We start from the raw sequence: 14,461 nt of genomic DNA, 5'->3' as shown, positions 1-14,461 counted from the left end.
AAATGTATGTTTGTTAGCCATTAAACTATAATGTAGGTGTATATAAAAGGAGGATCCCCTCCAGTGGAGGGCGCTATTTGGGCCTATGGGGCCTAACACGGATCCCATTTTGATAATTGGAACCATTCATTTTGTCGGGTACTTTGTGTATTTCATCCCAAAAAAAATTAGGTCAATCCGACAATTATAACTTGTTCAATTTTTTACTAAAAAAATAGACAACAATTGTGTTTTTAAAAATGAACTATACATTTTTTAGTGACAAACGTAATAAATTGCACAAGTTACAGTTATCTGATCGACCTAATTTTTTCTGTGGACAAAATGCACGACAAAATAAACAGTTTGGATTATCAAAATTAGACCCACGGTAAGCTCCACAGACTCAAACAACACCTACTAGTCCAAAATCTAGATTAGAGAGAATCCTTCTCTTATATAAAAGAATAATGCTTGGGACCCCCTTTTGGGGGTCACTCCCTCACCCCCCTTTGCCACGTGGCAGGGGGTGATTGGAGGAGCAGGAAAAAAAAGAAAAAGAAAAAGAAAAGGTAACCAATGAGAGAGAGAGGGGGTCAAAGGGGGTGGGGAGAAAAGGGGGAATGAATCATTACTCAATTTTTTTTAAAAAAATTATAATTTCTCCTAATTTTATTTGTATATCATTACTCTTTCAATTTTTATTTACTATTTTTGGTGGTATATGAGCTAATAAATAGGGGGGGGGGGGGGGGGGGGGGGAATTAACCTCCCGCGTGCGTGCGTGCTTGCTTGCGTGCATGCATGACTCCACCTATCAATCTCAACCGTTGTTCCACCAAAATCTAAGTCAAAAGAGCCTCTCTCCCTATATATATATATTGAATACAAACACACGTCTTATGTGTTTTCCTCTAGCTTAATCACAGTATATATCATCAAAAACCAGACACAATTTTCCATGAAGAAGATGATGATGGGTTCTCTTCTTTCACAGTCTCAAATGGTTCTAACTAGGGTTCTTCTTCTCCTTCTCTCCTTCACTTCCATGGTCAGAGCCAAAGACCACTTTTATGATTTCATGGTGAGTGAAGATTTTCTCACCTTTCAAATCCACCACCACACACACACACACACAGACAGTTAGTCGGACTGACAGGCACGGTCACTCAGTTATAAAGACACCAACAAAATTTGTATGAACTTTACAGTTTCAAAAGTCCCAGTAGTCACACTATCACATAGTGTACATAATGCAAGAGTTTTACCAGCTGATTATATGTGACTTCAAAGATTAATTAGTACTTCAAGTATCAATCAATGTAAAATTTTAGAGAATGGATATTATTGGATTTATTTTGTTTTCAATGTGTATAAATGAGATTAATTGGTGTCACGTAAAAAAAATCATGTAGGAGTTGCAGATTTTAAGCGAAATATTTAATTATACATAACATTGGATGTGTTTGTGTTGGGTTGTAGTTAAAGGAGACAAATTTTACGAAGCTATGCATAACGAATAGCGTCTTGACTGTGAATGGCAGCTTTCCGGGGCCTGCTATTCATGTACGGAAAGGTGATACAGCTTTTATTAATGTTCATAATCAGGGCGATTATGGTGTCACAATCAAGGTTCTAAATTGCGGAATCGGGTAACGTAACGGTATCGATCGCGGAGTATCGGTATCCATAGTATCGATCGGTACGTATCGAGAATCGGGTGTCGCGGCTGTGAAATTTTAAAAATTATTTCAAAAGTTTTTCAACTTTTTCTTTCTCGTAACGGTCCGAACCGATGAGTATCGGCCCGTCGCGGCTTGTGCAACGGCTTGTATAACGCTTACAGGCCGATACGTACCGGGACTCGGCTAATACTCCTGCGATTTTCAATCTCAGTGATATATCGCTCTGTATCCATCGCGATACTCTATTTTTTCGATACGTAACATATCGACCGATCTTTAGAACTATGGTCACAATTCACTGGTAATTCTTTTTGTTTTTCCTCTCTAACTCACCCGCTTTTTATTTTTTATTTTTTAATTGTTGGTGGTTGAAAAGTAAAGATGAGCAAAAAAATATGATCAATATTGTTTGTTGTCCAGTTCAAAAAAAAAAAAAATATTGTTTGTTGTCTGTTGGAAGTTGTTTGTTTGTTTCTGCTTTCTTTTTCTGATTGTCACTGGTCAACTCTCTTGACTTGAGCTAATAAATGATTTGTCCTTCTTTTTGGTGACAATTTAATTAAGATTAGGAAACTATGCTATGATTTTTTTCTCTCTTGTTTTCCTTTTGTTGATGTAATTACATTTGTAGTATATGTTATTTTTATCAATAAATTTTTTTTTTACTGATAAAAAAAATAAGAGGTGAATTATTGTAAAAGGTCAAAACAAAATATTTTCTTCTTTTTCTTATTAAAAATCTTATTTATTTATTTTTTTCATTATGTGTTGTTTCTTGTAATTGCAGGTTTTAGACACTGTCTATTAAGTACTATATCACTTGTTATGTAAGGGGATTTTGATATTTTAATATTGTTATTTAATAATATATTGGCCGTTATGTTCTGATAGTAGTTAATATATAATCATATCACTAATCTCTGTTATTTAAAACCATGAGTAATTGAAAATGTTGGAATTGCAAATATGCATTGTTGATCTTTCTTACCTAATTGATTGTCAATGTAATTTTGTTGATATTTACAACTATTTTCGTACTGATCCATAAAAAATGTAACCATCATCAAACATAATTTAGTAATTACTAATGAGATTCAACCACCAGGTTTGTTTTACGGTGCATTTTATTATATCAATGGTAAATTATAGTTACTTCCCATGAAGTTTTTAACAATTACAGGAATCTCTATTGTAATTTCAATAATTACAGAAACTTCTTTTACTTTTTTTGACATTGTCAAGATTCCTCTCTCCCATTAATTTAGCCCAAACGGTGTTAACTTGGTTGTACAAATGACTATAATACCCTTTAGGTTATCATTTTATTAAGTGTAATTTACCTATATATTAAGTTATCATTTTATGTCTCATAATTTTTTTTATTTCCTTGACTTTGTATTTTTTCGGTTATAGGTTTTTGAACTTTTATATAAAAAAATTAAAAAAAAAATCAACCATTAATGAAAGTTAAGAAAGAATATCCATGTTTTATGTTTGAATTAATTTTAAGATTTAATTTAATAAAAATAATTTAAATGAGAGAAACAAAGATGGAGATATAGATTTTAGATGTAATAAATAAAAAATTATTTGCATATTTTATTTTTTTCAAATAATTTCTTTCTTCAAGTAAAATTTCATTTTAATTAGATGTAAGAAATGACAAATTTAAATAGTTTATTATTCTCAAATAATTCATTTATCTTTCATTCTCTATCAACTAATTTATATTTATTATAATGTGATTAGATATTTTTCACTTTTATATTTATTTTAAAAAAATTTGTTAATAAGTTGAGAAATATTGACTCTTTTTTTCTATTATCCATTGACTAGAAATTGAAATACTTAGAAATGAAAGTTAAAATTTGAAAATAATATAGGATTGTGAAAAGATAAAAATGATTTTATATATATATATATATATATATATATATTTATTTATGAGGTAGCATTTGGTAATTTTTATAAGTCAATTTTTTTTTATTATAAATATGAATTTTTTTGTTTTTTGTAAATAATAAATATGAAATGTTATTATATTTATTTAAAAAAAAAATCATGTTTGATAACTTGCTATGGTAGTGGGTGATACTAGCTAGCATTGATGAAAGAGAAAAACTACTGAAGAAACAGAGAAAAGAGCGTGAGGAAAGAGAACAAATAATAATAATAAACTATGTGGTGTTGCTATTGGTTGCAACTTGTAGTGGCACTATGAAAAAAATGAATGAGAGAAAAGAGTAAATTACAAGCACATCTCTTGGTTCTAAAAATTATATTATGTCCCTTAAAGTTTCTAATTTCATAACAAATATGTCATTTTATTAATAAATCATCAAATTAATTAACAGTTTTTAATAATATTAAAATTTTATTTCGATTAATAATTCAGATAATTTTATTATTGTATAGGTGAACAGTTAGAATTTTCACTTTTTCAATTAATTCTGTTAAATGAAAAATTCTGGCAATGAGGTATTTGCAATTTTTCAAATTACAGGGGATAATTCATATTTTAAGTAAACCTCAGAAAGTGTATTTGTAATTTACACAAGAGAATAAATAGAAAAAAGAATGAAAAGTATAAAATAAAGAAAATGCAGAGAGGAAAAATTTCTCCAAATAGGGAAAAAAAAATCAAATATCTATATGCATTTCTCAAAATTGGTATTCATAAAATTGGTGGTCTTTTAAAAAAAAAAAAAAAAAAAAAATTGGCATCTTTTATATTTTGTTTTGTAATTTTCAAATAAATGATTATATTTAATTTAGTATACTGTTTGATGGTGATCAATTTGTTGGGTTTTTTTTTTCTTTGTTTTAGATAAGGTAATATGTGGTTATTTTATTATATATATGCTTGTCATTATAAAGGTTTTGGTTCTATGAAATGAAATGAGCAATGATTCTCTTTTTATAACAAATTGAATTTCTATTTATTGTTTGAACACATTTATTGATCTAAGGTAGGGTTTAATAACACATGTGAGATATAATACGTTAATCTCTAATTTTTTTATTATTATAGATTTATATATATATATATATATATATATATTGTTAAACCAAATACAAAATGCTTAAGATTCTCTCACATTATAGAGGAAAACATAAAGTATTGAAACATATCCAAATTATAGAGTAAAACATGACCCAAAGCACAAATATATGCAATATTCAAGTATTGTTCCATAGATCCAAGAAGTTCATTTTGTTTAAAAATAAATAAATAAAGAAGTTCATTTGTTTTAACTTTCTTTAAAAAAAAAAAATTCAAACAATAAATACGTTAGTTCAAATAATAAATTTTACGTTGTTTATATAGTGTGAAATAAATCTTATGTGAAATTATTAAGGTATTATCTATAATAACATTAATTTTAAAGATATGTGTGTGGGTGATTTTCTGACCACACTGCCCGCCTAGTAATCAGCTGGAGAGCACTGGCAGAATAGATGGTTTCAGCTAACCTGCAATAGAAAGAAAAGGCTCCGGCGGTGGCTCTTCCACCAGGGGGTACTCCGACGATCAAGTCAGTATATCTCTCAAAGATAATCAAGTGCTAAACTCACTACTCAAAGCGTAAACTGCATACCTTAGACCCACAGGGGTGCCTCTCTTTTATAGTTTACTTAATCCTAGTCCCACAAGAAGCCTGACTTCTATGGACTCTAATTCAGTACTTACTTTGGACACTTCAAGAGATAATGATAAACTCTCTAAGAGGTTTATCCTTATCTTGGCTAAGTCTCCTTTTTACTCTAGGACTCTTGTCCCTTATCTTTTATCCATTTATCTCAGATTCCGATATCTTTGGAGATAACCTCGGCCTTGCCAAGATAACCTCGGCATAACAACCAAGACACGTGGCACGTTGGCTGACACGTCGGCGTCACTTTGCCACGTAGATGTATTCAGAAAATACATCCCCACAACTGCCCCCTAGATTCTATTACCTCGGCATTCTGAGGTGATGGAACCTATATATGTATTTTCTTCCAGTAAATCAGCCTAAAATTTGACAGTCGAGATCATTCATTTCTGGCCGACATGCTTTCCCTAAAATGTCAAGATTTTTCAGGAACTTCTCACGCGCATGAGCTGTCATGCATTTCAACCCAACCGTTTCAGCCACACGTTTCCTTCTTACTGGTCCGTACATGTGACGTGCCAGTTAGCCGCCTCTTTCATCATGTACGCCGTCTGACGCCCTCGTTCTTCTAGGCGTATTGATTGCTTTGCCGCCGTTTCTGTTTAATCAAAAACTTTTCCCCTTTTTTCTGTCTCTTCACTTTTGCATCTGAATTCTCTTGTTATCTCTCTCTAGCTTTCGAAACCCTCCATCGCTCAAGCTTCAAAAGCTCTGCAACCTTCTCCGTTCTTCCTTTCCGGCGACATTTCCACCGGTCTTCTGCTCCTGCAACCGTCGTAGGACATCGGCAAATCCCTTTCCGGCTTCCCTTTTCCTAATAAGCTACTATTCTTTTCGTTTTCAATTCCCTGATATTTCTTCTTCTTTTGCTGTCACCATTACTGTACTGTTTCAAGCTTTTTTAACTCATCAATCGTACATCTGACTGCATCTATCCATGATTTTGCCTTTGCCCATATTTTGAACACACGCACTGTTTCACCACATCTTTACACTTTTGCCACTGTTCTTAGCCATATACTCTTGTATTCTTCATGTTCTTGATAGCCCATCTCAATTCTTATTTCTGAAACTTCGTTTTTGTTTCTTGTTTTTTGCATCTTTTCCAGATTCTTGCTTTGAATCCGTGTTTCCATAGATTTAGGTCTAGGATTTGTCTGTAGAACCCATAACTTAGGAAAAAACTAAAACCTGCACCTACCTTACTGTTTGCCAAGGTCCCAATAACCTTTCAAAAACATCTTCTGAGACCCACCTTCTAAGATTAAGCCGATATCATGGGTATGTGGAAACATAGGGTAAACAACCCCTCCAAACTAGAATACTTTAGACAGGAATTTGAGATCCCAGCCGACGTTGGCTGGGGATGATGACTCCATCATGCCTACCGAAAACTCCATGCCCTTCCCTGTAGTCGCCTTTATAGAATGTGGACTTCGGCTTCCATTAAACATTTTGTTTCGTGAGGTTCTCCATTACTATAAGTTGAACCCTATGCAACTGACAATCAATTCATATCGAGTGATCTTTGGTATCATAGCCCTAGCTAAACAGGAAAACGCTAGGATCACCCTTGTCGACATCCAATATTGTTATACCATGTGTGGCCTTAACTTGAAAGAAAAAGGCTATATTTATTACCTTAAGCCGAGGTCCACAGAATTCAAAATTGTAGCCGACCTCCCAGACTCCAACAAGGGGGCTGGGGATGATTATTTCATTACCTCGGGAAACTGGGAGTTTGCCCTAAATGAAGACCTTCACCTCTTCCCTCTCCCACGTTCAGTTTTTATAGAGGGTAATGGTAAGAGCCCTGCATTCATACTTGTTTTACCTTTAAAGTCTTGTATACTTTATCTGTTTCCTAATGTCTGCTTTGTCTTTGCTTTTGCAGTTCTTCCTCAGCCGCCAAAAAACTTTTGCCAATCCTTTGTTCCTAGCAAGGATTTAAAGAAATTACTGGGCCTGCCAGTTGAGAAGCAAAAGGCACCCCTACTTCTCAACTTCATCCCAACATACAAATCAGCTCTCCCCAACGTTCCCAGAAAAAAGAAGAAGAAGAGTTCATCTTCTCCCTCTGCTACAACTTTTCCAGCTGCATCAACATCGCGAACAGACCAAGGATCAACCTCTGATCCAGCAGAACAGTCGTCGACCTCGGTTCCATACCTTATTCCACCATCCTAAAGAAAGCGTCGCTGACGTCTTGTTCTTACATCCCAGATGGGTCGTGCAAAGCCAGTTATTAAAGACCTCCTAGCTGACATTCCATTATCGGTTGATGATCAGCTGGCACAAACCCTTCCTCCACCTAAGCCAAAAAGAGTTAAGAAGGCCCAACCAAAGGCTAAAGTTACTCAGACTGAGTCTGAGGATGCTTTGCCTATATCAAAGTTGGCTGAGAGCGACAAACCTCAACCCTCTGCTGGGAAGAAGCGCTCTAAAACACAACCATCAGAATCCCCAAAATCCAAAAAGCCGAGGTCTTCCTCCGCGATGGCTTCGGGGTCCAAACAGAGCGGTGCCCATTGGACCCCAAAAATTACTCTAGAGGACAAGCCAGTCCTAACCACTGACAGTGCCGATGATATCAATATCGGCGTAGCACTCAGTACCGCTCTGCTTCTGCCAGGGGATTTGGAGCGAAATGCTGGCTTTAGCGAGTATGAGAATTATGCCCTAATGCTTCAACATTCTGTTCAGGTAAATGTCTTCTATTTGGTAAATTTTTCTCTTTCTTTATTTCATACTTTGAATATTCTTTAATACCTCTGTTTTCTTTTAGGCCATCCAGCATGCCTACTCATTTTCAATGCAGTCTTTCGAAAATCGGGAAAGGCTTGTTGAGATGAAGAGGGAGTTCTCTTCCCTCCAAAAGACCAACAAAGGCTTCCAGTCAAAAATGAAGAAACTGGAAGACCAAGCAGAGGAAGCCATCAAGGCTCAGACCGAAGCCGAAGAAAAGGCTGAGGCTGCTGAGGCCATTAGGAAGGTGGCCGAATCGCAAAGGAGAGAGGCCGAGGAAAAAATGGCCCAAACTGAAAAAGAGCTTCAGGAGGCCCTGGCCACCAAAGAAGCTAAAATCAAAGATGCTGACGAAAAGGCGTACTCACAGGGTATGGCCGATGTTACTGAGGCTTACGAAAAACAAGTGAATGAGGCAACAAGGGTTTCACCCTTGGTTGGATGTCCCTTATTAAAAAGCTTAATGTTCCTGATGACTCTCCTTTGCGCAAGGCCGATGCCATTCCCTTGCCATTTCCTCCAGCCCCAACTCCAAGTGAAGATGTCGGCGAATCTGATGCTGAGGATGAGGCCGAGGAGGAAAAGGACGAGGCTTTGATTAGAAAATCCAAAGACGCTGATGGGGCCAAGTCCCCTCCTCAGAATGAGCAAGTCTTAGACTTGACTCAGGACGATGAAGGTGATTTGGTTCCCATAGAGGCTGTTTCTGAGATTGCACCAGCCGACATCCCTTCTGAGGTCAAGATAATTGAAGAAACTCTTCAAGAAATTGACGCCGAGATAGCAGCAGAAAAGGAGGCCGAGGTGGTATCTGATCTTCAAATGCAACAATCTGGTGGAGAAGAGCCTTAGCTTTAAGTCTTCTTCTTATTTGTGTTTTCTTGTTTCTTTATCTTAGGGAACAATATATGTTCTTTGTATGGCCGATATGCCCCCCTTTTTTCTTTGAATGTTAATACAAGGTTTTTCCTTTATTGAATGCTTGTACTTCCATCTTCTCGTCTTTGTCTTCATATGATTCTATACTTAGAGTATTCTGCATATATGTACTCATTCTTCTTTGTACAATCTTCTCGGTGTAACATACCTCGGTTATGCCACCTGATAATATACCTCGGTAATTTTCTTGTCTTTGGTTTATCTTCAACTTGTAAATTGCTACAAATTTCAACAAGTGAAGATAAACAATTATCTCGACTTAACTTCAACTTGTAAATTGCTACAAATTTCAACAAGTGAAGATAAACAATTATCTCGGTTTAACTTCAACTTGTAAATTGCTACAAATTTCAACAAGCGTTAAGCATTGCTTCGGTTTAACTTCAATTTGTAAATTGTTACAAATTTCAACAAGTGAAGATAAACAATTATCTCGGCTTAACTTCAACTTGTAAATTGCTACAAATTTCAACAAGTGAAGATAAACAATTATCTCGGCTTAAGTTCAACTTGTAAATTGCTACAAATTTCAACAAGCGTTAAGCATTGCTTCGGTTTAACTTCAACTTGTAAATTGCTACAAATTTTAACAAGTGAAGATAAACAATTATCTCGGCTTAACTTCAACCTGTAAATTGCTACAAATTTCAACAAGCGTTAAGCATTGCTTCGGTTTAACTTCAACTTGTAAATTGCTACAAATTTCAACAAGTGAAGATAAACAATTATCTCGGCTTAACTTCAACTTGTAAATTGCTACAAATTTCAACAAGCGTTAAGCATTGCTTCGGTTTAACTTCAACTTGTAAATTGCTACAAATTTCAACAAGTGAAGATAAACAATTATCTCGGCTTAACTTCAACTTGTAAATTGCTACAAATTTCAACAAGCGTTAAGCATTGCTTCGGTTTAACTTCGACTTGTAAATTGCTACAAATTTCAACAAGTGAAGATAAACAATTATCTCGGCTTAACTTCAACTTGTAAATTGCTACAAATTTCAACAAGCGTTAAGCATTACTGTCTTCTCTCTGCCCCCAACGTGAACCTGAGTTCCACTTGGGTTCTCATTATTCAGAAACAATTATTATGCATCTTTTGACAATTTACAAGTCTTTGGAGAACTCTACTAAAATTTTATTGATGAATAATAACAAGGAACATCTAATGATAGAAAATTTTTAAATTACAAGTGTTCCAAGGTCTTGGCAATGCTTTGCCCTCGTTATCTTCAAGCCGGTATGCTCCATTGCCCAATACCGAAGTAATTCTGTAGGGACCTTCCCAGTTTGGGCCAAGCTTGCCCTCTCTTGGATCCTTCTTGTTGCCAACAACTTTTCTTAGGACTAGGTCACCGACCTGAAAATCCCTTGGATTGACCTTCTTATTGTAAGCTCTAACAAGTTGCTGCTGGTATGCTGTGAGCTGAATTGCAGCTTTCTCCCTCCTTTCTTCTAAGAGATCCAGATCTCGGGCTAGAAGTATGTCATTAGTCCCATTCTCTACTCCCTCGGTTCTGATTCCTGGGATGCCAATCTCCAGTGGGATGACTGCTTCTGTGCCGTAGGCCATGGCAAAGGGGGTTTCTCTTGTCGATCTTCTCGGCGTAGTCCGATATGCCCAAAGTACATTGGATAATTCGTCTACCCACTTTCCTTTTGCTGCCAGCAGTCTTTTCTTTATCCCATCCAAGATTACTTTGTTGGATGCCTCTGCTTGCCCATTGCTTTGGAAAAAACTTGGTGTTGAAAAGTAATTCTTTATCTTGAATTTCACACAAAAGTTTTTGATAAGTTTGCTGTCAAACTGCGTTCCGTTGTCGGCAACTATTGCCCATGGAATGCCAAATCTGGTGATGATATTTCTCCATATGAAATTCTTGACGTCAACATCTCGGATTTTGGCAAGAGGTTCCGCTTCTATCCACTTCGTAAAGTAATCTGTCGCTGTAGACGTCCCCGAACGCCCCAGGAGGATAAGTCCCGTTCTGTTCGTTTTGGGCTCACTACAGTTCAGGACTCTCAAATTGTCACGGTTCTTAATTTGAACCAAAGAGTCCAAATCCGGCAAATCGTTTTGAGAAACAGATTTTTGAAAAGAAGTGCCAAACATGGACTGCTTTGCCAGATACAAAGTCGCCACCTAAATATTTTATTTTGGGAAATTTAGGAAACCCTGACTCGGTGCCAAAGGCCACGTGTCCGTCATCACCAAAGTTGCCTCGGCTCGGGAACTTGGGTACGATTGGGGAAGATCAGCTATGAGCACCCCCTCTCGCCCGATCCGAAGATCGGCCTCTATTAACCATGATATCCGATTTTGAAAACGTTATGTGTTCTTATTCCGGTTATTAGCCTAGAATTACTATTTTATGCGTACAGCAAACAAGTATAGACCAAATCGCCTAATTTGGAACAAAGCATTGCATATCCGTTTGTTTGAAAAATGGTTTGAAGTTTGCTACTCGCAAGTAGGCTAAAATACAGATTTCGATGAATTGTCCCAATTCATGCAATCCAACCTTCACCCACAGGCATTCAAGCAGTTATATCACATAAGCAAGTAGCCTCATGGTAAGCATGCTGTCATGTTAACATTCACACTCATGCGAAATGCTAAAGCATAAATACTCACCTAGTACTCCGTGCCAAAACAATGAACTAGTTAGTAATCATGCATGATCCTAGTTCATGTTAAAATGACTAATGCATCACATGCAAGATGTAACTACAATAGGCTCGGCTATTCCAATATGGCATATGATGATGCTACAACTAACATGTATTCAACTTAGAATTGAAATACAATGCAGTTAGTACGATGCGCCGAGCCCGGTGCATGCAAGACAAATGTATGGATGCACGTATGCATAGCATAAGGTATGCTAATTTAAACATGCCCTAGACTAACCATCGAAAGATGGTAAAATAAAAGGGAAGAAAGACGTGGGGTTGGAAGACATGCACACACGCACCCACACTTATTACAAATTCGCTCTCGCTCGGAGGGACCGAATAAATATTACAAACCACCTAATTGATTAACTCTCAAGCTAAATAATTAATTACAAAAATTTCTAATTAATTAACAAATTAAATGCAGAAGAAAGGTGGCCGCAGTCCCGCCTCGAGGTGCGCGGATGATGCATGCTTGACTCGTCTCGCCCGGAAACTCGTTGCCATAGCACTGTCGCCTTTGTTTACACTGCCTTGCCCCTCTGAGGATCACATAAATTTCCAAAACTGCTTTGAATCACTCCTTGAGTGCTTTGGAGTGTCACCGGCCGGAACAAAATGCCACCGGCCATGGGAATGGGATTATCGGCCAAATCTCATGCTCTCGGCCAAACATGTTTTGCCGGTCGGCACCCAACACTGCCGGCCGGCCGATTCTTCCTGCTGAAACCTGCAGCTGATAGCAGCAGAGGGCAAGCAGTGTATGGCATGGAATTTTCAAACAAATGTGTGCATGGTTACACTCCCTATCATGCAATGAACTCAAGGGAGCGTGGTCCTCGACCCTCGGACCATCAATTGTGCATCTCGATGCATGATGGCCTAAGAGGCCAAGTTTGCGACTTAATGTAAATGTATGCAACACACAAATGAATGCTAACACCCTTTCATATTGAGGTCAAGGGGATCGACGACCAAGGGTTGAGATGTGTTTCGTCACTTTGGGTATGAACACACCTCTCCCCTCATGCTTTGTTTGACACCCCAAGCCAAGCAATACAATGCATGTATACAAATTTGGCTCAAAGATGCAACATGAATAATGCAATGCGAAGGGGCAGACCTCAGCCCACCCCAAAATAGTGACAAAAGATGCTTAAAATGATGAACAAATACTCATGTAAGCGTACACACCAATAGGCCCAAGATTAAGGCATAACCAAGGGGTATTCTACTACCACTACCCTAAGCCAACATGGCATGAGCTATACAACCAAAAACAGAGTTGGATGCATTGAAATAAGTCCTAAAACCCTCTGATATGGCAGCCCCGAAGGCTTAAACACTTAGGCATGCACAATGCTCATTTCAAGGCATAAAAGGACGCATCTTCAAAGCATGAAAGAGGTGATGAATGCAGGCATACAAGCATGGTTTGGGGACTGAAATGACATGGCAAATGACTCCAACTCATTGAAATAGGCCAACTAGGGCATGTTTATAACTCACACACTTTGGGCTCACAAGCCAAAATGCATAGCAACCACATCAAACATGTCAAGCATGACCAAATCAGTAACCAACAGACCTTAAGCATGGAAAAATAATACTAAAACCTTCTTAGGACCAAGCCAAAAACATGCTCAAATGATATGCTACAACATGATACACTTTAAGCCAAATGATGGGATTTCAAAGCAAGTGTATTATACATGCAAAAGGCCAAAAAACCAACATGAGGCAGAGACAATATATGCTAAATGAGCACCAAATAAGCTCTGAAATAAAGCCAAGCAAGACTAGGCATGCATGCTACCATATTGAGCCAAATATGCAAACAAAAGAGAGACCAAGGGAGAGGGGTGTCCTTCCCCTAAGAAAAACCTCAAAACCCCTTCTTCACCACTGAAAATCCACTGGATTTCAGTGGTGAGAAAGCCAATACATAAGAGTAACCAAAGCCTAACAAAAGAGCACAAAAAGAGGCCAAAAGAAGCCTAAGAAGGGGAGGTCGACCCCAAACAACCAAATGACCTTAATGAAAGATCTCAAGCATGAAAATACAAGTCTTTTTCTAGTTATACACAAAGTCTAAAACAGCAAGCAAGGTAGGCAAAAATCTAGTGCAAAATTGGGGAATCTAAAGTAAGAATGTTACCCTTGAAGAACCCTTGAGGAACAGCAAGATCAGCCACCTTCCTATGATCAAAACCAGTCCAAAAACTCAAAAACAAACCCTCTAAGCCTCTCAAGGTCGAAGTGTGGTGTAATGGTGTGTGTTTTAGTGCAAAACTAAGGTCAAAACACAGTTTTAGGCCACAAAACACACACAAAAGATGAGAAAGAGGGAAATATATATATATATATATAGAGAGAGAGTGATTTATATCAGAATATATGTATAAGCTCTGGTTTCTTTTTTTCTCAACCCCATCAAAGGAGAAGTGAGGTCTCTTATATAGACAAGGGAAAGCTTTGAAGCTTCTTAGAGAAGCTAAACAAAAAGGGGTCAAAGGGGGCAAGGCTTCCTGAGGAAGCTAGGACAGCTGGCAAGCTTCTTGAGGAAGCTTTGACAAAGGGTCAAGCTTCCTCAAGAAGCTTTGACCAAAAGGGGGCAAAAAGGGCAAAACAGCCACATGTATGCCCCGGGGTAGGTTTGGTGCATTCCAGCTGGCACAGCTGGCATGCACCATGCCTGAAAAAGGTAAAAAGGTGCTACCGGCCAGAAAAGGATGTTACCGGCCAAACAGATGGTCGGCCGGCCATACTGAGTGTCGATCG

The 14,461-nt window shown here is 37.3% G+C and overlaps 1 protein-coding gene across 3 annotated transcripts; it reads left to right on the top strand.

Annotated features, from left to right (window-relative positions):
- Positions 1-776: 776 nt before the first annotated feature.
- On the top strand, positions 777-9,044 carry LOC145822929 (uncharacterized). Of its 3 annotated transcripts, none has more exons than XM_082921494.1 (3): positions 784-1,063; positions 7,215-8,023; positions 8,106-9,044. In XM_082921494.1, the coding sequence occupies exons 2-3, from the start codon at positions 7,544-7,546 to the stop codon at positions 8,661-8,663; spliced, it is 1,038 nt and encodes a 345-aa protein (XP_082777620.1). In that variant the 5' UTR covers positions 784-1,063; positions 7,215-7,543; the 3' UTR covers positions 8,664-9,044. The 3 variants fall into 3 exon arrangements, 2 of the variants coding, with proteins under 2 accessions (XP_082777620.1, XP_082777621.1); XM_082921495.1 differs by lacking the exon at positions 784-1,063 and adding an exon at positions 4,486-7,124; XR_014364791.1 differs by lacking the exons at positions 7,215-8,023; positions 8,106-9,044 and adding an exon at positions 1,462-2,436 and having other exon boundaries at positions 777-1,063.
- The last annotated feature ends 5,417 nt before the right edge of the window (positions 9,045-14,461 follow it).

Source organism: Camellia sinensis, chromosome 3, assembly GCF_055761805.1.
Source record: "Camellia sinensis isolate YWXY chromosome 3, ASM5576180v1, whole genome shotgun sequence".
Classification (NCBI taxonomy): domain Eukaryota; kingdom Viridiplantae; phylum Streptophyta; class Magnoliopsida; order Ericales; family Theaceae; genus Camellia; species Camellia sinensis.
Note: the sequence above shows the minus strand (reverse complement) of the source record. Positions and strands in the feature narration are given on the sequence as shown.